The sequence below is a fragment of the Mangifera indica genome, chromosome 10, assembly GCF_011075055.1.
Source record: "Mangifera indica cultivar Alphonso chromosome 10, CATAS_Mindica_2.1, whole genome shotgun sequence".
Classification (NCBI taxonomy): Eukaryota; Viridiplantae; Streptophyta; class Magnoliopsida; order Sapindales; family Anacardiaceae; genus Mangifera; species Mangifera indica.
The window spans coordinates 5,132,141-5,155,020 of NC_058146.1; the positions used below are offsets into that span (position 1 = coordinate 5,132,141).

Consider the following 22,880-nt stretch of genomic DNA (forward strand, 5'->3'; position numbering starts at 1 on the left):
GGAAAATTTACCAGTTTTCAAAATTAAGATTGGATAAAAGGATAGATTTTTATTTTTTTAAATAAAATTATTAAATAACATTTTTATTTTTTATACTAATAATAAAATTTATCAAAAATTGAATGATAAATAAATATTAAAATTTTTAAAATCTTATGAGTGGAAGATTGGAAATGGACCCTATCTTTGGTGGGAGTGTATGTCTTTAAGCCTTATTAATATCGAAGCATGCATTGGGGCCTGTATGTTTAGTGTTGCCCTTTACAAGAGACAGAAAATGGAATGCTTAGCTGCACATGATCCTGACAGGGCCCTTTAAAGCCACTGAAAAATAGATGCCCTGTCAAAGTATTTTTATTTGATGGAACGTACTTCTATTATCATAAAGTCCAAAGAATCAGGCCCGTGCAAGGCAGCCCACCGCTACTAGCTTCGAAAACAGCCTGCGAATTTTTGGGCATTTGTACTCCTTTTAAGTTCCATAAACACTCAGTGGAGTTTCTTTCTGATTGTCAACATTCATCCCCTTGATCACCTACAACATAATCCTTAATCACATTTAACTATACATTTAAGGCCAAAAGACCAATTCCTGCCCAAAGTATAGTGAAATCTCAACTTCCACCCTTCAACTTTTAAAAATTAAATATTCACTTATAAGTTAAATTTCTATTAAAAATCTTAATTAGGATTTGGGGTAAAACTGTTATTTATAAAAAAAAATTAAAAATTAAAATTTTATCACATTTTTCTCTCAAAGTTTAAAAATCTTACAATCTTCCTCTCAACCCAATGTTTGAAAACTGACAAACGCCTTTTAGGGTTTGTTTCTCTTCTCTCTGGCATGGATTTGTCATCTTCGACTATCAACTGTCCTCCATCCCACCTTATATCTTCCCCCGGTCACTCTCCCTTCCCTCTCTGACCATCTTGGTCTTAAATGAAGATGATTTCATTTTCGTCTCGGTCAAAGATGATCGAAGAGGGAATGAAGAGTGGCCAAAGGGAGAGATAAGGTGAGAGAGAGGGCAATCGATAGCTGGAGAGAGCAAATCGATGTCGGAGAGAAGAAAAACAAATCTTATGGGAAATTTGTTAGTTTTCAAACTTTGGGTTGGAGAAAAATTATAAGTTTTTTAAATCTGAAAAGAAAATTGTGATAAAACTTTAAATTTTTTAGTAAATAACAGTTTTACCCCTAATCTTAATTGAAATTTTTAACAAAAATTTGTTCATAGGTGAGCGTTTGGGTTTTTGAAAGTTTAAAGGTGAAAATTTAGGATTTCACTATACCTTAGGTGGAAATAAGTCTTTTGACCTATATTTAATAATAATAAAATTATAAATATACACTTTTAAATATACAAATAAATATGCTGATAACATGTTATCATGTAATTAAGTAATTTTAAATTAAAGATAAAGTAACACTCAATTATATAATTATACATCATCTATATACCAATTTTATATTTGCAAAATGAGTACATTTAACATTATTCATTTAATAATTATTAGTCTAAATATAATAATGCATGCATGTATGTTGTTATTTCTATAATTTAATGATGGTGCCCAATTGAAAATGTGCTTGGTGAAATATGTTTGGTAGACACTCATGGGCCATGAAATACAAAAATACAACTAATTATCTGAAAATTTTTCAATATTCATATATAATTAATCATCATCCTGCAGGTGTATGATTTATTCAAACAAAGCTCACACGTGTCATAGGCCAACTTCCGTTTGTATAAAAACATTTACAATACGATTAGTATTTCTATATTTGATTATTTCCTGGCCACCTTCAATCCATGGCCTCTTCGGCTCAGAAGCAACAACAGCTACCAAACATATACGGGGCCGCCATCGCAGCGCCGCCGCCAACACCTTCAACCCTACCCAATAATCATCTTTCCACGTCAGCAGCCGCCGCCGATGCTCTCTCGAGACTCCTCCACCGCCTCCCTCCTACTCTTTCTCTTCCTGCACGTCGATCTCCTTCTGCCACGTCTCCACCTCTCGTCTCTCTGTCTGACCCGAGCCTTCTCGGTAGTTTTCTCTCTTCATTTTCTCAAATCGGTTATTTCCAACTCACAAACCACGGCATATCGTCTGAACTAGCTCGCTTAGCTGAGTCCGAATCACTCGCTCTCTTTGAGCTAGAAAAAGATAAAAAAGAAGCATATTTTCCCAAAAACTGGCCTCTGGGGTTTGAAGCTGATGATGAAGAAGATGAAAAAGAAAACGGTGAGTCGTTTTGTTTGGACTCAGCGTGTTCTACTGAGTCAAACGAGTTGAGCTTAACCTCTCTACGTGAGCTCACCGGGGCTATGGAGAAAGTTGGCCTGAAGATCATCGAAATGCTATCAACTGCAGTGGGATTTGAGCACCCGTTAGGAAAGGATCCGGCCCGATTTTGTTCTTTGATGTGGATATCTCAGGGTTTGCCCGGCGATAAACCAGTTTTATCAAGTGGGTTTTACCCGTATGTTGTTGGGTTACAGTACCAAATCCGCCATCAAAAGTATTCATTGTTGGCAGATTCGGGTCTGGTCACTGTTTTGCCACAAGTAGACTCAATTTTAGTCACTCTTGGCGACATTACTCAGGTGAGTCTCAACTAATTTCAGTATTAATTACTTAAAAAGTCTACATTTAAACGAGGGGTCGGATTCGTAATCCCGGTTCGGGTTATGTTCTCCCGTGACCACTAATCATTACATTTGTCGGGTACAAGTATCAGTTCAAATCAAATGAACAGCCGGGGTCGGTTAATGTCACCACTTGGTTTTGAGGTAAACTGAGGAAGCACCGGCTTATCAATCGATTGAAACTGAACCGATTTCAAAATTAGTGTAATTTGATGGGGGTTAAACTCAAGCTTGTTGAATTTTTTTTAAAGTTGTTTAATTTTGATTTGTTTAAAAAAGGTTTTAAATTCGATTTGAGTTTAAATTAAGTTAAATTTTGTGCTCGGTTAGAGACTATAACTCAGATAAAATAAGTTAATACAACGGTGTTTTAATTAGTTTGTACTAATTTTTTTTAGATTTATTAGTTTAATAAGCTGAATAACTTTCTTAAACTAAAGAATATTTAACTCTTAACTTGAGTTCAAGTTTATGTTCATTTGAGTCAAGTTTATTTTCGACCAAATTCGTTTTTGAATTAAAATAAATCTATTTCAAAACCAGCCCTATGCCATACAGAGTAGATATTTCGAGCAAGTCATGATGATACAACTTTTTATTTTTTTCTAACGAAGCTACAAAATTAAGAAAATAATTCTTATATTTGGTATGAATAAATGACAGGTATGGAGCAATGGGAAGTTGAAGAAAGTTAGGGGAAGACCAGTGGCATGTTTGGGAGATGGAGATAACAATTCATGCTGCGTTTCAATGACTCTGCTTGTGACACTTCCGGCAGGCAGTAGGGTTTATCCTCTCATTCCCAAGACAGCTTTAACTGGTGAAAATGAAATCATAGAAGACGAAGAAGATGAAGAAGACAAGGTAATGTTTGAGTCGTTTGATTTTGAGGATTATGCATGGCGGGTGTATCATGAACGTCACCATCTCAAAGACCCACTTGACAGATACCGCATTTAGATCTTTAAATTGTGTTTTTTCTCTACTGGTTTTGCTTTGTGGTGGAGAAATGATGTTTTAATGGAGTAATTTGTTTGAATTTATATTTTCTCTTTCCTATTTTAACAGTGGTTAAAATATCCAATCCAGAAAGCTGAACTGTTAGGTGGATCTCGTCTTAAAGATAAGTTCAAATCTCATTGTAATCGTCTAACTTGGACGCTTCAAACTGAACATATACAAAATCAAATTCCTCCTTTATTGACAACTTTGTATAGATAGAGACAGGCCGGGCTTCTCTTATCGCATCTTTCTTGATTTCTTCTCCTTGTTACTCGCAGCTCCCACTAACCTAATCTTCTTTTCACACATCTTTCCAATTAAGCCTTAATTCAAGCCAAGTCGAGGTGTTGGTATGGAAGGTTGGTTGAGAAGGGAAAGAAATAATAACTTTAGGAGAAAAATGAAAATTTTCAAAATTTAGGTTAAAGTTTTTAAAACTACGATGAGAAAATAAAATAAAATTTTATTTATTTTAATATTATTGATTAAATAATATTTTTATTTTAATATTTAATAAATTTTATTAATTTTATTAGTTAATGACTCAGTATTCGCGTTTTTTGAAATTTAGCAGATGAAAGTTTGAGAATTAACTAAACCTTAAGTGGGAATAAGTCTTTTGGCCTAGGTTTTAATATGATCAAGAACAATTCAACGCTTAAAAGAAAAACCATTGGCCAGGAATAAAAACCATCACCAACCTTCGATTAAGAGAGAAATGATAAAGGAATAATCAAGTTTTCAAAGAAAACATCACACGTAATATTATTTATCAAGTCTTGAGTGTTACTTTGAAAATTATATGTTTTTTATAGGTGTTGACAAAGCATTATAATAATACAATATGAATTCAAAGTTCACATGACATAATTTTGATCTTTGAGAGTTTTCCCAAGAGGTAAGAGGCAAGGAGCCGTCAAACTATACACATTTTGTCTTTGTCGAAAAATAAATAACTTGTAATCACCACTTTTCTCTTCATAAATGCTCTCATATGTTTTATTGACTTCATATGTAATTTTCTTAGATTATACCTTAACACAAAACACAAAGTACAACTAACAATTAAATGGAAGAAAATTAATCACAAATTTTGAGACATTACTGAATTTGAGGAGGCATACCATCCTCAACCCATTGATTTAATTACACCCTAAGGGCGAATTGTACTAGTGAATAAAAATTGGGTCAAGTGAGGAGACGAGAAATGACTTGGAAGAACTGAGTTACATATGAATTAGAGCATATAGACATATTTCTTGTTTTTCTTTCTTGCTACTTGCAACCTCTCCTCCAGCCACATCTTTCTAACCATGTCTTCTTTTCATGCCTTTTTCCTGTAAAATTTCTCTCTTTTGTTGTTTTTGTTTCTAGAAAATTTTCAGAACGACTTCTTAAACCCTAAAAGATTATAATGCTAACGAAAATGATTCCTAATTGCATCTCAAACTTATGTTTTGCTCCGAATTTTACAACATTTTATATCTTTTATACTTGTTAGGGTGTGTGTTAGGATCTCAAATATAAGGTATGAGATTTGGATCTAACAGTGAAAAGTATGGGCAACTAGTGTGAGGTTTATATGACCTTAGACTCTCCCATCTCAATAATTAGTTTTTGGGATGTGATTATCCTAAGGTTAGTATCATTTGGTATCAGAGTTATCACCATGTCTCCTAGTTACAATCGTGCGATATGAGTGGTGACACCGACATTGCAATGTTCACCTAGGACTAGCAGGGAGCTAACGCACAGCCAACCCGTGTGGACGTCGGGGTTGTGAAGCGTGGTGGTATGTTAGGATTCTAAGTGTAAGGTATGAGACTTGAATCTCATATTAGAAAGTATGGACAACTAGTGTGAGGTTTATATGGCTTGAACTCTCCCATCTCAATAGCTAGCTTTTGAGGTGTGGTTCTCTTAAGGTTCATATCAGTGTGTCAGCATAGTTTCCCAAAATTAGAGAAAATAATTTAGCTGTGAACCTCAGGGGTGACAATGTAATCCTCTAACCTGTGAGTCCCACTCTCCGGCAAAGCAACAAAGGAAGGCTGAACTTTTGGGCTATTGAGTTCTCTTAGTAATAGAAATCCTTAAGGATATACCTTATTAAATAAGGGTCACCTAAGTGTCGCTCTCATTAATTTGAACAATAATCTTAAATGTATAATTAATGAAGTAGAACATCTACAATTTCTCACTTTTCAAGGTCAAGAAGCTCTTATTATTATGCCCATTATTTCAAAGTAGGCTCAAGTCATGGATAAACATAGACAGTGAACCTACAATAAAGCACCAAAAATTGGTTATAATTCTTAGATATGAAGCATGTTGAAAGGCTTAATGTTTAATCCTTCCCTAGCCAACCAGTAAAAACATTTCTTTTGTATTGGGTAGCTCGGAATCCTTTGGAGACACACACCTTCTTTGCTAGCGATCTTTAGAATGTTTAGTCATTCTCAAAACATCTCTTTTGTAAATATTACCAATACTTTGCTAGGTTTTTTTCAAAGTTGTAATAAATATAACTTTGAAAGTAAATTTTTTAGCAACAGATGACACCATGTTAAAAACTCTCTTACATCTCATGTAATTAATTAATATAATGGATAAAATGCTGGCCTTATCATTCAAATTGTCATTATCAGTATTTTAAAACCCATACCAAATCGATCAGTTTGATCCATTAAACCGTGAACCAATTTACAATCTAATCCGATTTTATAATTCAATCTGATTTATATATAAATATTGATTTTTTTAAAATTCAGTAAAACTCGGTAAACCCGTCTAACTAAAAAACTATTTAAAACTAACAAAATTGGGTTTATATAATATTATACAATTTTTATCTTATTAAAAATTAAAAGAATTACAATTTATAAGATTTTTAATTGAATTAATAATAAAATTTGTAATTAATTTTTCTTTATCAATCTAATGGGGTGTCAATTATTTAACTAATATATTTAAAATTATATTTTATATATAAAAAATGTGATATATGTTTGATACTATTAAAAAAATATATAATAATTTATCAATAGGTTAAATTGGTTGGTCATCAGATTAAAACGATCAAATCATGAACCAGTTTGACCATCAGTCTGATTTTAAAAACATAAGTGATTATTATGAGTTTTTTTATACAAAACTCTAAATTATATATTTCTAACTAGTGTATCAGAAAATATATCATAGAGAGAGAGAGAGAGAGAGAGAGAGAGAGAGAGAGAGTTGCCTTATGTTTAAGCTGACTCTATCACCCTTGTGATGCATATACTTGGCTTGGAAAAAAAGAAAGCAAAATCAATGAGAACTTAAAGTGACCAAAGTAGATCTATTTATGTTGTTGTAGTGACAGCACAGTGACTTAGCCTTTACTTTTCTCAAACACAAAGTTACTAATAATTTTGTTTATCTCTAAATCAAACAGTTTAATCATCATTATTATGAGCCTTATTTCACAATAAATCAAACCACACTTGTGGGAGTTGTTGGGACAGAGAAATTTCACACATTCGTGGTGTTTGTCTACAAAGTTTAACAAAAAATTGGAGTGGGATTAGTGCTTTTCAATGGTTATAATTGGGTTGGATGAGTCTTTGAATAATGACCAAAGTGGTTGGCCAAAAAAGAATCCTTTGATTGGGCCAAAGAGTGAAATGAAAGAGGTCTTTAACGGAATCAAAGAGTTTTAATTTGTCTTATACATGAGATGAGAACAAAAAAATAGCGTTCAATTTAAGCAAAGCCGAGCTCTAAGTTCGTTAAACTCACTTCAAAGATGTTAAAGTTTGGTTTGATACTAAAATAACTTCGTTTTAATAAATATTGAACCAAATAATATTGTTTTATATTAAAATTTTAAATTATGAATATATAGTATCCTTTGATAAAATTTGTTCTCAAAGTTTGAAGAATGTAATGAATAAACCCAAAATTTTCATTATTTAGTTTATCATATAAAATTTTTGTAACTTTTGTATAATTATATATTTTTTCAGTCTTATTACTTTAATATTATTTTTAATATTAAAAAGTATAAAAAGTAAAAACTTGAAAAATCTAAAACTTTGTTTTAGAAGAAAAAATAATATCTTTTATTTTATTACACTTGCCTCCTCTTCCATTATATATATATTTTTTTTATTTTTTGTATGTATTTTAATAAATTTAAAGTATATACTTTTTTTTTATAAATAAATTTAGGGTTTATTATATACATTGATAAAAGATAATACAGTAAAGTAAATGAATCGGGTGTCCAAAAACCATTGGGTGCATCTTTCCATGATATTATACCATCAATAAAATTATGTACACAATCTATATGCATAACTAATGATATGTCATCATATGTTTGAATATTATTTTATATTTAATTTTGAATTATCCAATCACATAGTGATATATTATTAGTTATACAGATTGTTTACTCATTATACAATAGTATTATATGCATAATTTTTATACTTAATTTTATATATAAATAACGATATATTATTATATGATTAGATGTTATTTTATTTTTAATTTTTAATTATCTAATCACATAATGATACATTATTATTTATATATAAAATTATATATAAAAATTCACATTACTAGATATTATAATTGTTATATCTGTCTATTTGATCAAAGATTCACCAATTCTTAATTCATCGGTTGACCAAATATAGTTTTTAACTTTTTATATGATGAAGTAATCAATTATTGGGTTCAATTGTCACTTTTTAAAACTCTTGTGTAAGTAGAATTTTCTCATAACCTTGAGGGGGACAACGTAATGGACGCATAACAAACCCGATAAAATAAAAATATGAATTCAACTTCACACACTCTCTCTTTCTCTTCCTCTTCTCTTATGCCACAAAAAGCTGTTTGGTAAAATCAGAGTGAGGGCCCTCAACCATCTTATCAGCATACGTTACAGTATCTTGATCATTCTGATTGAGCTGAGAAAATTATGTAAGGCCCGACATGGGCCTAAATGAGTACTCTGCAGGCTGAGGCTTCTTCTTCTTCTTCTTCCTTCTCTTCTTCTTCAGATCTAACATTGAGTAATTTGCAGGTATTGGATTAAGACCAACTTAGCAAATCTTTGAACTCACTCTTTTACTATTTCTCTCTCATTGAAGAAAGTAGTTAGCAAATAGATTGAAAAAGAAAATAAATAGAAACTTGACTCTGAGAAAGACAACTCTCCCCCCTCCAGAAGCCTTACCAGTTTTTTTCAAGAAAACCCCATTTCACCAAACCTTAATTAAACAATCAGAATCAATAAAAAAAATATTTTCAATGCAATCTAAGTATCTCTCTCTTGCATATTTTTGTTGGTCTCTTTCTCTATATTTCCATCAATCTTTGATTCAGTTTCTCACCAATTCTCTCTTTGTTCTTGTTATTCTAATGCAGCAATCACGCCGGAAAGGTTCTGTTTTTATAACTGAGTCGATGAAGCACCGGAAGAACAACAATCTTTCGATATTTGCTGTGGTGTTTTCTGTATTTCTGTTCGGGGTTTTCATGTACAATGAAGACGTGAAGTCTATTGCCGAGTTCCCTTTCTCATCAACTGCTCCTAAAAGTCAAGAAAGGCAAACGAACGTTAACAAAGTCAATAATGACAAAGAAGGCAGTACAGTGACCTCAAGAACCTCTCTTGAAGAGCCTCAGGTTCAGAGTTCTGACGATGGACAAGAAGCCAAAGAAGATGAACAAAGGATTGAGTTGCCTGCCATTGAAGAGGAAGACGATGAAGAAGTTGAATTGCCCCCAGAAGAATGCGATCTCTTCACAGGCCAATGGGTTTTCGATAATGAAACATACCCTTTGTACAAAGAAGATCAGTGTGAATTTCTCACAGCCCAAGTCACTTGCTTGAGAAACGGAAGAAAAGACTCCATGTACCAAAACTGGAGATGGCAACCCAGAGATTGCTCTTTGCCCAAGTAAGAATTCTGATTAATTTCCTCGTTTTGTTGTTCTTTAGTTACTCAAAATTTATTATTTCTTCAGATTCAAGTCAAGATTACTGTTACAGAAGCTAAGAAACAAAAGACTAATGTTTGTTGGAGACTCGTTGAATCGAAACCAATGGGAATCCATGATTTGTTTGGTTCAATCTGTTGTTCCTCCCGGTAGAAAAAGCTTGAACAAAACGGGTTCTTTGGCAGTGTTTAGAATTGAGGTAAATGTTTCTCTGGAAGATTGCATTTTTCTTTTTGGTATCTACAGATTTTGCTGATAAATTTATTGTATGGTCATGAGGTATTGCCGTTGAAATAAACGAAGTAGAAAAAGATACATGTGGACTGCTTTTCCTCTGTCCCCTTTTAAAAGGAAAATATAAAGTAATGGGCAATTTTGGACATTGCTGATTGCTCCATTGGTTTACAATTTAGTGTTTGTTTGTATAGGACTACAATGCAACAGTTGAATTTTATTGGGCCCCTTTTTTGGTTCGGTCAAATTCTGATGATCCAACGATGCACAGCATTTTGAATCGGATTATTATGCCCGAATCAATTGATAAGCATGGAGTTAATTGGAAAAATGTTGATTATTTGATCTTTAATACATATATTTGGTGGATGAACACTTTCAGCATGAAAGTCTTGTAAGTATCAATTTAGTTTGTTAATTGTTATTAGCAGTTTCTTTATGGTTGAATTATGCTTAATTATCGAGATGATTATCAACAGACAGGGATCTTTCGATAATGGTGACACAGAATATGATGAGATTGAACGGCCGAAAGCTTATGCAAGAGTATTGAAGACTTGGTCTAATTGGGTGGACCAAAATATCGATCCCAATCGCACTATAGTCTTTTTCAGCAGCATGTCTCCTCTCCACATTAAGTAAGAGTCATTCAATCATATAATGATACATAGTATAAATTATTTACTTATTTATTCTCGGATTTATTTGAGTATAAATTAATTGTGTTATTGTCAATCCAGGAGCTTGGATTGGGAGAACCCAGATGGGATCAAGTGTGCTTTGGAAACAACTCCAATTTTGAACACTTCAATGTATTTGAATGTGGGCACGGATCGAAGGCTCTTAGTAATTGCGGCAAATGTGACAAAACACATGAAAGTTCCAGTTCATTTAATTAACATTACGACTCTTTCAGAGTACAGAAAAGATGCACATACTTCTGTCTACACAATTCGTCAAGGTAAAATGTTAACACCAAAACAACAGGCTGATCCTGCAACATATGCCGACTGTATCCACTGGTGTCTTCCGGGCTTACCCGACACGTGGAACGAGTTCCTCTACACACAAATCATTCGCACGTGACTAACCGTGACCTTTTTTTTTTTTTGTAATTTTAAATTTTGTCATTTTTTCTTTTTGTTGGTTCATATTCTATGCTTCTCCCTGATTTAATTTGTCCCGCAATTCCCTCATTTTGGTTTTGTAATAGAGTAAATGATAGGGATGGGCCACCAAATTTTTTGGTTCATTGTTGATCATTGGACAAAGTAGGTGGGAAAAACTGGCTGCTCAAGACAATGAACTGTATAATGCTGCATATATTCAAATGGCAATAAACATCAATACATGTAAATATATCTGTTTTTAGTGATTTGTTCACATCTTTTTTTTTAAATATTTCGGCACTAATTGCGTATTAACAAAGGCAGCAATTTCGATAAAGTAAATCTTGACCATCTCTCTTCCCAGAGGATGCTCCATGTCTTCTCGAGTACTTGCAAATTCCGGGTTATGCGGCCAAGCTTTATAGAAAGTTGATTTCAGCTTAATAGGATATTTTCTTTTGGGGATCGGTAGCTGTGAAACCCTAATTCTTTTGGGAATTATTCGATTATTTGAACCCCGGAAATCTATTCTTATGTCTAATTCTTGATTTCTTTCCCTTATTTTGTTAATCTCCACGATTTAATTTGTCCTGAAAATTATCATATGGGTCTCAATGTTCTTTAATATGACCCTCCAATCCTCCATCTATCCATTCGGGTTCAAATTTTGTGTGCAGGACTTTTAAACTGTCGTATTCATTCTCCCGACATATATATGACTTGTGCAATGCTTGGAAGTCTGAGATCCTTTTCAGGAGTTTCTGTTGCCATTTCTTTTATTTGTTAGTGGTTTTGTCCGGTGGTTTTAGGTTTGTTTCTCAGACGAGTTTCTTCTTTTTCTCCCAACACTACTTTGTCTGATGATTGATGAACATTAAACGATGTTTTCATCTGCAAAGGACAAAAGAGAAATAATTTCTTAGAACTTACATAAGTGGGGAAAAAACTTGTTGGTGTTTTGGATGTCTTGTTTGAAATTTATTAATATATGCAAATCAAGTTTGCGTATAACAATATCTGTCCGGTGAAGGTGGACAAAGTTCCGGTTATAAAAAAAAAAAAAGACTAATTGTCTGGAGGGTTGTTTGACTGGAAAAAACTTGGGATTCCAGTATGAGAGAAATCTCCTCCTGCTACATTTCAAATGAACCCATTATTTCGCCTGATTAGTATAGTGGACTAAATGCGAGTCTTGGAAGAAGATAGTCATAATGAAGGGCACCAGTGACAGCCATAGCTTTTAATTACTTCCCCATACTTCTCGTATTCGTAACTTTTCTTTTAGTAACATTCTTAGTACTTGTTTTGTACAATGAACACACAACAATATTCTCTAAGCACCATGAGATCAAACAAGCCGACAAAGGAAGTGATCAAGAATTTAAAAAATGCGACATCTTCACTGGAGAGTTGTCCTAGCTAATGTAACTCATCCTTAACACACAGAAAATGAATGTGAGTTTCTGACAGACTGGGTTAGATGTTTGAGAAATGGGAGGCTGAAATTTCTGTACAAGAACTGGAGATGGCAGCCAAGAGATTGTGTTTTTGCCCAAATAAGTTGCAAAATTTAACAAGCATTAAACAAACACAACACACCCTTTGGAAGTTAATGTGTTAATGATTTGAAATTTCTGGGTTAAGGTTTGATGGAAAATTACTGCTAGATAAACTTCAAGGAAAGACGCTCGTATTTGTTGGAGACTCTTTACATCATGTCAATGGTAGTCTACGGTTTGTATGGTTCAATCTGTTGTGCCGCCGGCCAAGAAGAGCGTGAGCCATCCTTCAACCTACGTTTATAGATTCGGAGCAGAGGTATTAAAATTTAAAATTTTCAATCCTCCACTTAAAGATTCTTGAATTCACTGTTTATCTGCGACATAATGCTTCAATTGAGTTTTATTGGGAACCCTTTGTTGGTTGAGTCCAATGCAACGTATACCTGATTCAAAAAAAGCAACTTTATTTCTATGCAACCAACCAAGGCACATATCTGCATCCAGAGCCATCAGAAGAAAGGCTTAGGCAAAATTAGATGCCACTATGGCAACGAAATTCACTGCTGAAAACTGATACAGATACATAACCTCGGCTGGTACCACCTCTAACTTACAAACAAAGGCTACTACAAAGACGGGAAATTGAAACTTCAGGAACAACTATATCTACAATACAGCTTCTTCAGCTATATCTTTTCATCGATTACTAGAAGTAGAACACAGTTTAACTCTTGGTCCTGAACTTGGACTCATCGATCGAGATTCCCTCCTGAGAAGCACGTTCCTCGCCGGACTGATCGCCCGTGCTCAGCCGCCCTTCCGGCCCATTTCCTGGTACCCTTCTGTCCCCAGCTGCTCCCTCCTGTCTGCCCTCCACGGCTCCTCCCTTTCGTTTATTTCCACAACAAAATGAAGTATAATTCTATATGTTCTCTAAACACTTTGTTAAAAACAGTGAATAAAAAGTTTCGATTATGATATTATATTACCTTCTGCAAGGTGTTCTTGGGCTTCAAGGCTTTTGCCGCCAGTTCCACCTGGCGTCAAGTTCAGCGCGTTGTTGATCTGAAGACATGTTATCGGTTGTGTTTTCGTCTGGGGTGAAGTTTAAACGTGTAAAGAAACGATTAGAATTCCTCCAATTTAAACTGGAAACTGAGCGCAGGCAGTTGATTCTTTGTAACACTAACATTCAATACTGTGAATTGTGATTCTAACGGAGGAAGACGAATCTGGCATTTATTAGGATTCTAATCAAGTTACTTTGTGGACACGTGGTGTGTCAATGCGGCAAACTAGGGAGTGTATTGACGACACGTGGGTCAGTAGTTTGGAAACAAAACGACACGAGGCATTAATGTTCTCAGTGAATGCCACGTATTCTTTTATTAATTCGCTCGAGCCAGTAAGAAGATAAAGGCCAAAGGTCTTGTTTTCACTCAATCTAGGTTGTTTTTCCAGTTTCTTTTTATTAATTTTAACAATTTTATTAATTTATTTATAAATCGTTGACTTTATTAATTTTAGGAGTAGTATTATTGTTTTATATTTAATATTAAAAATAAATTTAAATTTATTTTTTCCTTAAACTTTAAAAATTAATAATTTTTCTTAACTTAAGTTTTTTAAAATAATATTTTCTCTTTGAGTTTTCAAACTTTTAAATTCAATTTTTTCAATAATAAAAATATTTTTCTAATAATTTTTAGACAACGTCTCTTTTTTTTTAACACGTCTTCTCTTCAAACGCTGTGCAACATTATTGTTTTTAAAAAATGAAAACTTTCTATCAATAAAAACCTTGTTTTTGTCATAGACAAAAACAAGCTGTTTTTGCTATAAATTTCATTATTAAATCTTAAATTTACTGTAAATCAAACTATGAACCCCTAAAGTAAAATTGTGCAACAGCAACCCATAAGCTCATAATTTGATGCGTGATCTTTCTTATTGAAAAAGTAAGACTTGGAATCAAAACTTAATGTACATGTTTCTACCAGATTATTAGTTACACTGGGGTGGATCATCGTTCAACCGCAAGAACATCCAGTTTGCGTTAACCTCGGGGGAGGATGTCAACACAAAAATTAATTTTCTCTTCCTAGGCTGAGACTTTAAGTTCCTTTGCATAAGATAGAAAGAACCATTGGGTCATGGAAGTTCAGTTTACGTTGTATTTTTATTCTTATTTAACATAATTTTTGTATTTTATAAAGGTGATATATATATTTGTAATGTCGTTTGTGCAATAACCTAATTCATTATCAATATACTTTGGGTCATGAAAACTCAGTTTATGTTGTTTTTTAATTTTTATTTGACCTAATTTTTGTACTTTATAAAGATGATATATATATATATTTACAACATTCCTGATTCAATAATTTGATTTACTATTAATATATTATTCTCACTTTGAACACATAATTTATTATAATAGAGTTTTTTAAAAAACTTATAAGATATTTAATCAGTCAAATCATGATATTCTTAATCGTATATCGTAACATCTTTAGTTTAATAACTAATCCATTGTCAAGATATTATTTACTTTAAATATATAATCCTCTATGATTTTGTTTTTGAGTTTTATAACTCAAAATATGTTTCAATATTTTAAAAAGTTTATAGAGTATTTAACCAGTTAAAATTTTTTATTTTCAAATAATGTGAAATATGTAAATACATGAAATATTTTTATATTTATTTTATTATCATGAGATTCATTTAAAAATGTTATATTATATATATATATATTTATTTATTTATAAAATTAAGTTTAATTTTTATTAAAACAGTTTAAGCTTTAAGTTACTTATTTAATAATTAATTATATAAACTTATTTTAAATATTTATTTAAATAATTAACCTGCTACCGATTGGAGTGTACTACTTCCCGCCAGAATCCATGCAAAAAATTGAGAGGGTCCGATGGACATTTTCATTTTCCTAAGTAAAGCCTGCCACAATTATGCAACACAAATCCACAAGCTGGCACGTGACTTCCACAAGTGAGCGCCTGATGTTTGTGCTAACCTAGTCTCCAAACCACAATAAGGCAAATCCCGAAGAGCGGCCTAACGTCAATGCTGTGTGTGCGCCAACCATTTCAACTTTCCAATTCTGCTTGAAATCTACATTGCGCGCCCATTTAAGTTCCCGCTAAAATTCGAACATCTTTAAAACTCCGAAAGCTTCCCTCACAAGCTTTGCCCCCGAATTTCAAACTATTCTGAATTCGTAATTTCACACTCATAACAGTTCAACAACCACACAAAAACTATCCACGTCGCAGATTTTAATTCAAATACCCAAAATTGCCCCTAATCCTGAAATTTCAAAATTCTCCATCTCCCCCCTAATTTTCCTATATAAAAATTAAGCAATTATCTCCTCAAGTTAACGAACCACAATTCAAAAGCCCCTCCATTTCTGTATCTAAATTTGTGAAATTACGAAATGCCTTCGATCCCTGAAGAGCCACTTCTCGCTTCAAACCCTGACCGGTTCTGTATGTTTCCGATTCAGTACCCGGAAATATGGGAGATGTACAAGAAAGCCGAGGCCTCCTTTTGGACTGCCGAGGAGGTCGATTTGTCTCCGGATCTCCGTCACTGGGAAACCCTAACCTCCGACGAGAAACACTTTATCACGCATGTTCTCGCTTTCTTCGCTGCCTCCGATGGTATCGTTCTCGAAAACCTCGCTGGGCGATTCATGAAGGAGGTGCAAGTCGCTGAGGCGCGTGCCTTCTACGGCTTCCAAATCGCCATTGAGAATATCCACTCAGAAATGTATTCGCTCCTTCTCGAAACTTATATCAAAGACTCGGCTGAGAAGACTCGTTTGTTTCACGCGTTTGAAACGGTGCCTTGTGTGGCTAAAAAGGCCAAGTGGGCGTTAAATTGGATCGACGGTTCAGAGACTTTCGCCGAGAGATTAGTTGCCTTTGCTTGTGTGGAAGGGATCTTCTTCTCGGGAAGTTTTTGCTCGATATTTTGGCTAAAGAAACGCGGGTTAATGCCGGGATTAACTTTCTCAAACGAGTTAATCTCGCGAGACGAGGGACTGCACTGCGACTTCGCGTGTTTGTTGTATAGCCTGTTGAGGACGAAGTTAAGTGAGCAGCGGGTGAAGGCGATTGTGAAGGAAGCTGTGGATATAGAGAGGGAGTTTGTGTGCGATGCTCTGCCGTGCGCGCTTGTTGGGATGAATAGCGAGTTAATGAGTCAATACATTGAGTTCGTTGCAGATCGGTTGTTGGGTGCGCTTGGATACGGAAAAATCTATGGTGTAGCAAATCCGTTTGATTGGATGGAGCTTATTTCGCTTCAAGGGAAAACTAATTTCTTCGAGAAGAGAGTTGGGGAGTATCAGAAGGCTTCGGTTATGTCAAGTGTCAACGGCAATGGTGCCATCCACGTATTCAAAATGGATGAAGATTTTTAAAGTAATAATACTATTACTGTAAAATTAATATGTTTCGGGGGTGGTTTTCATTTGTTTGTTTATTTAGTTTCTCTGCTTTGGAAATGATAGAAAAAGCAAAAAAAAAAAAAAGTTACTAAATTTATGGATGTTACTCTTTAGGTTATTGCTAATTGAAATTGAAATGCTTTACTTCCAATACATGCAAGTTCCAATTTGACAAATTGCTTTGTAGTTTTGACATATCATCAAGTTGAGGGTGTCTTCTCGTTGAATTTCAGAAGTTTGTGTTAGTATTTTGTGTAGTATAAAATAAATCATTCAAGTTTGCAGAAATTACTTTCTAGTTTATTGGCAAACTAAATCTGTTGGTTCTTTACTTTGATATGTCAAATGTTAATTTGAGTTTCTTTCCATCTCTGCAAGGATGATAGTTCTGTTTTAATATTTTTCAAGTCTCCTTATATGTACATATTATGGAATGGTCTATAAATTTTGTAGTCAATATCAAGTTTGTCATGCAAGTGCATGAATTTTAAAGTAAATTAGAACACTAATTTGGAGTGTCTTGAGCATCTTTTTGTAATGAACAAGCACATTATTGCTGGTTATTTGTGGGGTAAAGTAAAAGAGTGATTAGTATTGAACTTTCAAGACTTGTAATGTTTTATGTGAATTTCATGGTATTCTATTCTGGTGTTGTGTGTTCCAAATGCACAAAAATTATTGTTACTTACAATATGCTTCTGTTGTATTTCCAGTCAGGGAGAATGCTAAGCCTGTTTCTGTTCTCTTCTAAACCGTCTACATGAATCAAATAATGTCTCTTTATGCCTCTACCTTAACTTAAACCAAGCATTCGGTGAGTGTTACTACCAAGAATTTCTCTAAATATTGCCTCTGCTTCAGTTAATTCTGCTATTTTCTGGGTATTGATTATGATTCTGCATTAACTTGAAGCCAATGTAAAAGGTTCCTCTCTTGAACTCAATTTGTAAACTCAATTTCAAAATTAGAGCTTTACAAAACCCTATTATCTTGGGGAAGATGGCAGCATACTTTTCAAATGGCGTTACTGTTACCATTCCTACCGATTTGGATAAAGTCTCTCATTTTCTTATACGTCAGTGATTTACATGGTTACTTTGAAAGATTAGATCTCTATGCTATGTAAGACCTTGTCTATGCGCATTATTTAGCTTGCTATGAAAGGTGTTAATCTTGTGATGGTTGTCTATGCCCCTGAGGCCAAGGCAGGCACTTCCTTTTGTGTGATTTCTAACTCATATATTGACCAAAGGAATTCTATTTTTGTTCCCAACTATAAAAGGCGTGATGCTTAATGATGCCGTAAGGGTCAAGACTTCCCTTTTGTCGACTGGGAAGCAAACTGCCTTGCCATTCTGGTCGGCATCTAGAAGTTTCCAGAGGCTTTCTTGACATTGAAATCTTCTCAGCCACAATAAAATCTGACCTGATTTTATAATTTTTTTTTTTAAAATGTTGTACATGCATATACCCAGTTGATGAATCATGACTGAAAGCAAAATACAATCCAAGCAGTTCTGCAGTGAAAGAATTCAAACTTCAAACCCATGTAGTATAAAATTTATAATACATTCCTACCGTGGTCCATTTCTATTTTTATGTTTAGTCTTGTCGTGATCTCTTTTGTCTGCTTTATTTGGTTTGTTACCCTTGACACATTATTATTCTATTTTGGATCACATAATTTGATAGACGGCAGACACCATTACGGCCATAACCTTAGATCCTGATCGTTGAAACATTGGATCCCAATTATTCCAACCTAGATGAGATACTATTTGTAATATTTTGATCTAATAATTTGATTAATTATTAATATATTATTTATTTTAGATATATAATTTATCGTTGTTTTATTTTTTAGTTTTGCTATTTAAAATGTATTTTATCTATTTATGAGTTATTAATTTTGTTTTATTATCTATAAATGATATAAGATATGTATATATATTAAATATTTTTCTTGTGTTTTATACCCTACATTCCCTTTATGCATATACACATAATGCTCCTTGTATTGTCAATCAAAGGATCGGGGGAAGGCCCTAGCCATCATTGTATACATCATTGATCCCCATAACATAATGTCATGGCTAAAATTTTTGATCTGCTTGTGCGACATCTTCAATACAACTTTCTTGAGGATCAATCTTGCATGCACCTATATTATGACTTATGGTTGCGAATTATGTTTTGCTTTGGACTCATTGGAAGAGTTGTTTCAACTTTTGATTAGTTTGTGCAAAGATGATCTAGTCCCCTTTAATGTTTCCTTGATTATATTACGCACACTTTATGGTTGGAGCGCTCTTAACAAGTAACAACATATCCACTCATTAGAAAAGTGGTTTCAACTCTTGAATTTACATAATATAAATTGAACAAAGAATTTACAGAACCAAAATATTCATACGATCAATTCAATCAACTCATACACAAGGTTATAAAACAGTGTAAACAAAATAGTAGAGTTTTAGATAAATTTGATTGAGTCATCTATTGAAGTAGAATGAATTTGATGAACCCTTTGATTGATTTTCAATGTACAAACCCATCTTCCTTCCTAGTTATAGTCTCCAAAAGCAATAGTTTTTGGAATGTGGTAAAAATATTGTGCATCTCTCTTGGGAAGAAAACCTGGTATATTTTAATAATAAGTTTGTTGGGTCTTCCATTAAGAGTTGGATAGACCACAAAATAAGTCATGTTTATCATTTAAATTAAAAAAGTCAAATATGAAGTATAATAAACTTTACAATATAATCATGTAAGGTCTGATAAACAGATTTTGAACTATATATTTATGTAATTTTATTTGAATTAAATTAAGAAAAAACATAATTAATGTATACTCATATAAGAAATTTTAACATTTTAATCTATAGAAAATGATCGGGAATTTGAAATTCAAATGGTCATCTGAAGCACTTCAAGCTTTTTTACTGCCTAGAGCTAGCATTATTTCTTGGACCACAACAAAATTAAAGAATAGAACAACCCAGCCGGCGGGGCAGTTTAGCACCGTCCACCGGCCACCGACAATTACCCTAACGTTCATCTAATTGGCTATAAACCACAACTTTAACTTTGAGCAACGCTGCTGGCCAATAAGAATGCGCTACGTGTTTACTTCTATAGAAAGTAGAACATTTCCTAAAAATGAAGAAAGAGACCCAGTCGGGCTAGTCAGTCTCAACCAAATTTTGACGGTATTGACCGTTGAAATACTCACCGGCTTCTTTTTTAATTCCTTCCTTCGCAATTAATTGTGATCCATTTAATTTAATTATTGATGAAAGTTTCCCATTAATGAAACACAAACACACTCGCACTTACCGTGTTTGGATCATAATCCAAATTCCAAGGGATTGTGTTTGTGTTACACGTTACCAACAGCGCGTGTGGTATTCGCTACAGTTATAGTTTTATCTAAACTGAATTGAGTCAGTCCTGGTCAACCCTGTAACGGCGCCGTTTCGGTGCTGACGACTCTTTATTTATATAGCTTTCATTAGCCTTGATGCAGATGCTAGTGTATTACGAAGACAATTTCAAGCGAAACAGAATCAAGAGAGAAAATAGAAGAAGAAACACAGCGCATGATGCGTGCAGTGGCGTTACCGAATTCGCCGATTTTTTCACCGTCAAGAATTCGGTCAAGTTTTTGCAAGCCGTCAGGTAATTGTTCAACTTCTCCGAGGATCCAAGGTCCGCCGTCTGTTACAACGCCTCAATCACCTTCAGCGCCGTTAGCGTTGTCTCCGCCGTCGCCATTATCGTTGCGGATTCAAAAACACATGGACGATGTTTGTGGTTCCGTGTTGAAGAGGAAGAGGCCGCCGAGGTTAGATATCCCGTTCGGAGGGTCGATTGGCTTTGGCTTGAAAATGATGCCACGTGGAGATGAGGGATTAGATGACATGGAAGTTTTGAGAGATGGCTACTCCGTTTATTGTAAAAGAGGAAGAAGAGGTTGCGCCATTGAGGATCGGTACTCCGCTTTCGTTGGCCTTAATGGGGATCATAAACAGGTGTGTTAAAAGAATTTGTTGGACGTCTCTGGGTTCAAGTAAATATCTTTAAAGTTTATTTTTGAATAAACTTTTTTATTTAAAATGTATCTTTTTGCGTGATTACAGGCCTTGTTTGGTGTTTTTGATGGGCATGGAGGGCCAAAAGCAGCTGAATTTGCAGCAAAAAATTTGGGTAAAAACATTAGAGCAGAAGTGTGTTCGAGTAAATGTGAAGAAGAGGGTATTGAGAGAGCGATCAGAAAAGGTTATTTGACTACAGACGCGGAGTTTCTAAAGGAAAATCATGGCGGTGGCACTTGCTGTGTCACTGCATTGATCCAAAAAGGCCAACTTGCTGTCTCAAATGTTGGTGATTGTCGTGCTGTTATGAGCCGAGGAGGAGTGGCTGAGGCACTCACTTCTGATCACCAACCCTCGAGAAAAGATGAAAGAGACAGAATTGAAGCTCAGGTCAGCAAATACTTGTGTGTTTGAAAAACAGAATGAAATTGTTCATGGTGTTTATGAAATGCGTCTTTTACAGGGTGGTTATGTGGATTGCCACCATGGTGTTTGGAGACTTCAAGGTTCTCTGGCTGTATCAAGAGGAATTGGAGATGGACAATTTAAACAATGGGTTATAGCTGAACCCGAAACCAAAGCTTTCAGAATTAAGCCGGACTGCGAGTTCTTAATTTTAGCCTCTGATGGTCTCTGGGATAAGGTAGTTCTGTGATCCCATTTTAAGTTTGGTGTAGTTTAGATTATTTCTATTTTCAAATGATCTTTGATTTTGATCAAGTTTGAAATTTACTTTCTTATTGCAGGTTTCAAATCAGGAGGCTGTAGATTTAGTACGCCCATTATGTGTAGGAGTAGAGAAACCAGAATCATCTTCTGCTTGTAAAAAGCTAGCCGAGTTGTCAATAACGAGAGGCTCCATGGATGATATAAGTGCTATGATAATCCAACTGAGCCATTTTGTTCAGTGATTATTTACTAATAAGACAGAAAAGAAATGGAGCTAGGTGATCTTTTCTTCTCCTCCTGCAAGTATTTTTTCGAAGAAAGTCGCGGTTGAAGATGCTAGAATACCAGCTTTGGTACCTAGACGTAATCCGTTTATTTGTATGGTATCACTGTTGTAATATTTTAGATGTCCCATTTCAAGTTGCAAATAACATAGCAATATTATGCCAAGACAATTTTATGTATATAAATAAATAAATATATAATATATTATTATATAATTAAATATTATATTTTTAGTAATTTAAAATTATTTTATTATATGATACACGTATGTATCCATTTATTATAAATATAATCCGAGTTAGCTCGATCTTGAAAATCGGTTTGATTTGATTTAATTCGGTTTAAATTTGTTTGATTTAAATTCAAAACAAACTTAAATTGAAAGATTTGACTCGTTTTTTAAATTGAGTTGAACTTGAGTTTTTTCGGTTTGAATTTGACTTAAATTCATGATTGAAATCAATAATTCAAATTTGTGACTCGATTTAGTACTTCAAATTTGTGATTTGATTTGATTTGAATCAATTTGAATTTAGTAGTTTTGAATTGATAGTTTAAATTTGTGGTTCGGTTTGACTCGAATCTGTGGTTTGAATCCGAAATTTTGGATATTATTTTAGTAAAATAATATCATTTTGTCAATAGACTACAAACTTGACCCACAAATCCGAATCATATATTCGAACCATTAATTCAAACCGAATCAAGTTACAAATTCAAACAATTGATTCGAACTATAAAATCGAATCAAATTTGAACTAAACCCAATTAAGCCATTTTTTATCGAAACTAAACTCGAATTAAACTTTATTTTAATTCAATAAATTTAAGATAAATTTCGAATTAAATTATTT

The 22,880-nt window shown here is 33.8% G+C and overlaps 5 protein-coding genes across 6 annotated transcripts; 4 read left to right on the forward strand and 1 right to left on the reverse strand.

Moving 5' to 3' along the window:
* The first annotated feature begins 1,743 nt into the window (after window positions 1-1,743).
* Window positions 1,744-3,700, forward strand: LOC123226991 (gibberellin 2-beta-dioxygenase 2). Its single transcript, XM_044651589.1, has 2 exons — window positions 1,744-2,615; window positions 3,321-3,700. Exons 1-2 carry the CDS (start codon window positions 1,818-1,820, stop codon window positions 3,615-3,617), a joined length of 1,095 nt encoding a protein of 364 aa, XP_044507524.1. The 5' UTR covers window positions 1,744-1,817; the 3' UTR covers window positions 3,618-3,700.
* A 4,821-nt stretch (window positions 3,701-8,521) lies between these two features.
* LOC123227984 (protein ESKIMO 1-like) lies at window positions 8,522-11,261 on the forward strand. 2 transcript variants are annotated; one of them, XM_044653155.1, is made up of 6 exons: window positions 8,522-8,736; window positions 9,081-9,616; window positions 9,684-9,855; window positions 10,085-10,284; window positions 10,370-10,528; window positions 10,631-11,261. In XM_044653155.1, the coding sequence occupies exons 1-6, from the start codon at window positions 8,656-8,658 to the stop codon at window positions 10,974-10,976; spliced, it is 1,494 nt and encodes a 497-aa protein (XP_044509090.1). In that variant the 5' UTR covers window positions 8,522-8,655; the 3' UTR covers window positions 10,977-11,261. The 2 variants fall into 2 exon arrangements, with proteins under 2 accessions (XP_044509090.1, XP_044509091.1); XM_044653156.1 differs by lacking the exon at window positions 8,522-8,736 and adding an exon at window positions 8,791-8,974.
* Window positions 11,262-12,945: 1,684 nt separating this feature from the next.
* Window positions 12,946-13,608, reverse strand: LOC123227987 (protein SLE2; the record flags this gene model as incomplete). Its single annotated transcript, XM_044653158.1, is given in 4 exon segments — window positions 12,946-13,311; window positions 13,314-13,367; window positions 13,370-13,387; window positions 13,491-13,608. Coding segments are annotated over 4 exon segments (276 nt in total), but the record flags the coding sequence as incomplete, so codon positions are not given.
* A 2,278-nt stretch (window positions 13,609-15,886) lies between these two features.
* LOC123227986 (ribonucleoside-diphosphate reductase small chain) lies at window positions 15,887-18,052 on the forward strand. Its single transcript, XM_044653157.1, has 2 exons — window positions 15,887-16,952; window positions 17,692-18,052. The coding sequence occupies exon 1, from the start codon at window positions 15,962-15,964 to the stop codon at window positions 16,949-16,951; it is 990 nt and encodes a 329-aa protein (XP_044509092.1). The 5' UTR covers window positions 15,887-15,961; the 3' UTR covers window position 16,952; window positions 17,692-18,052.
* Window positions 18,053-20,509: 2,457 nt separating this feature from the next.
* On the forward strand, window positions 20,510-22,251 carry LOC123227350 (probable protein phosphatase 2C 25). Its single transcript, XM_044652120.1, has 4 exons — window positions 20,510-21,009; window positions 21,118-21,462; window positions 21,536-21,715; window positions 21,819-22,251. Exons 1-4 carry the CDS (start codon window positions 20,578-20,580, stop codon window positions 21,981-21,983), a joined length of 1,122 nt encoding a protein of 373 aa, XP_044508055.1. The 5' UTR covers window positions 20,510-20,577; the 3' UTR covers window positions 21,984-22,251.
* Window positions 22,252-22,880: the final 629 nt, after the last annotated feature.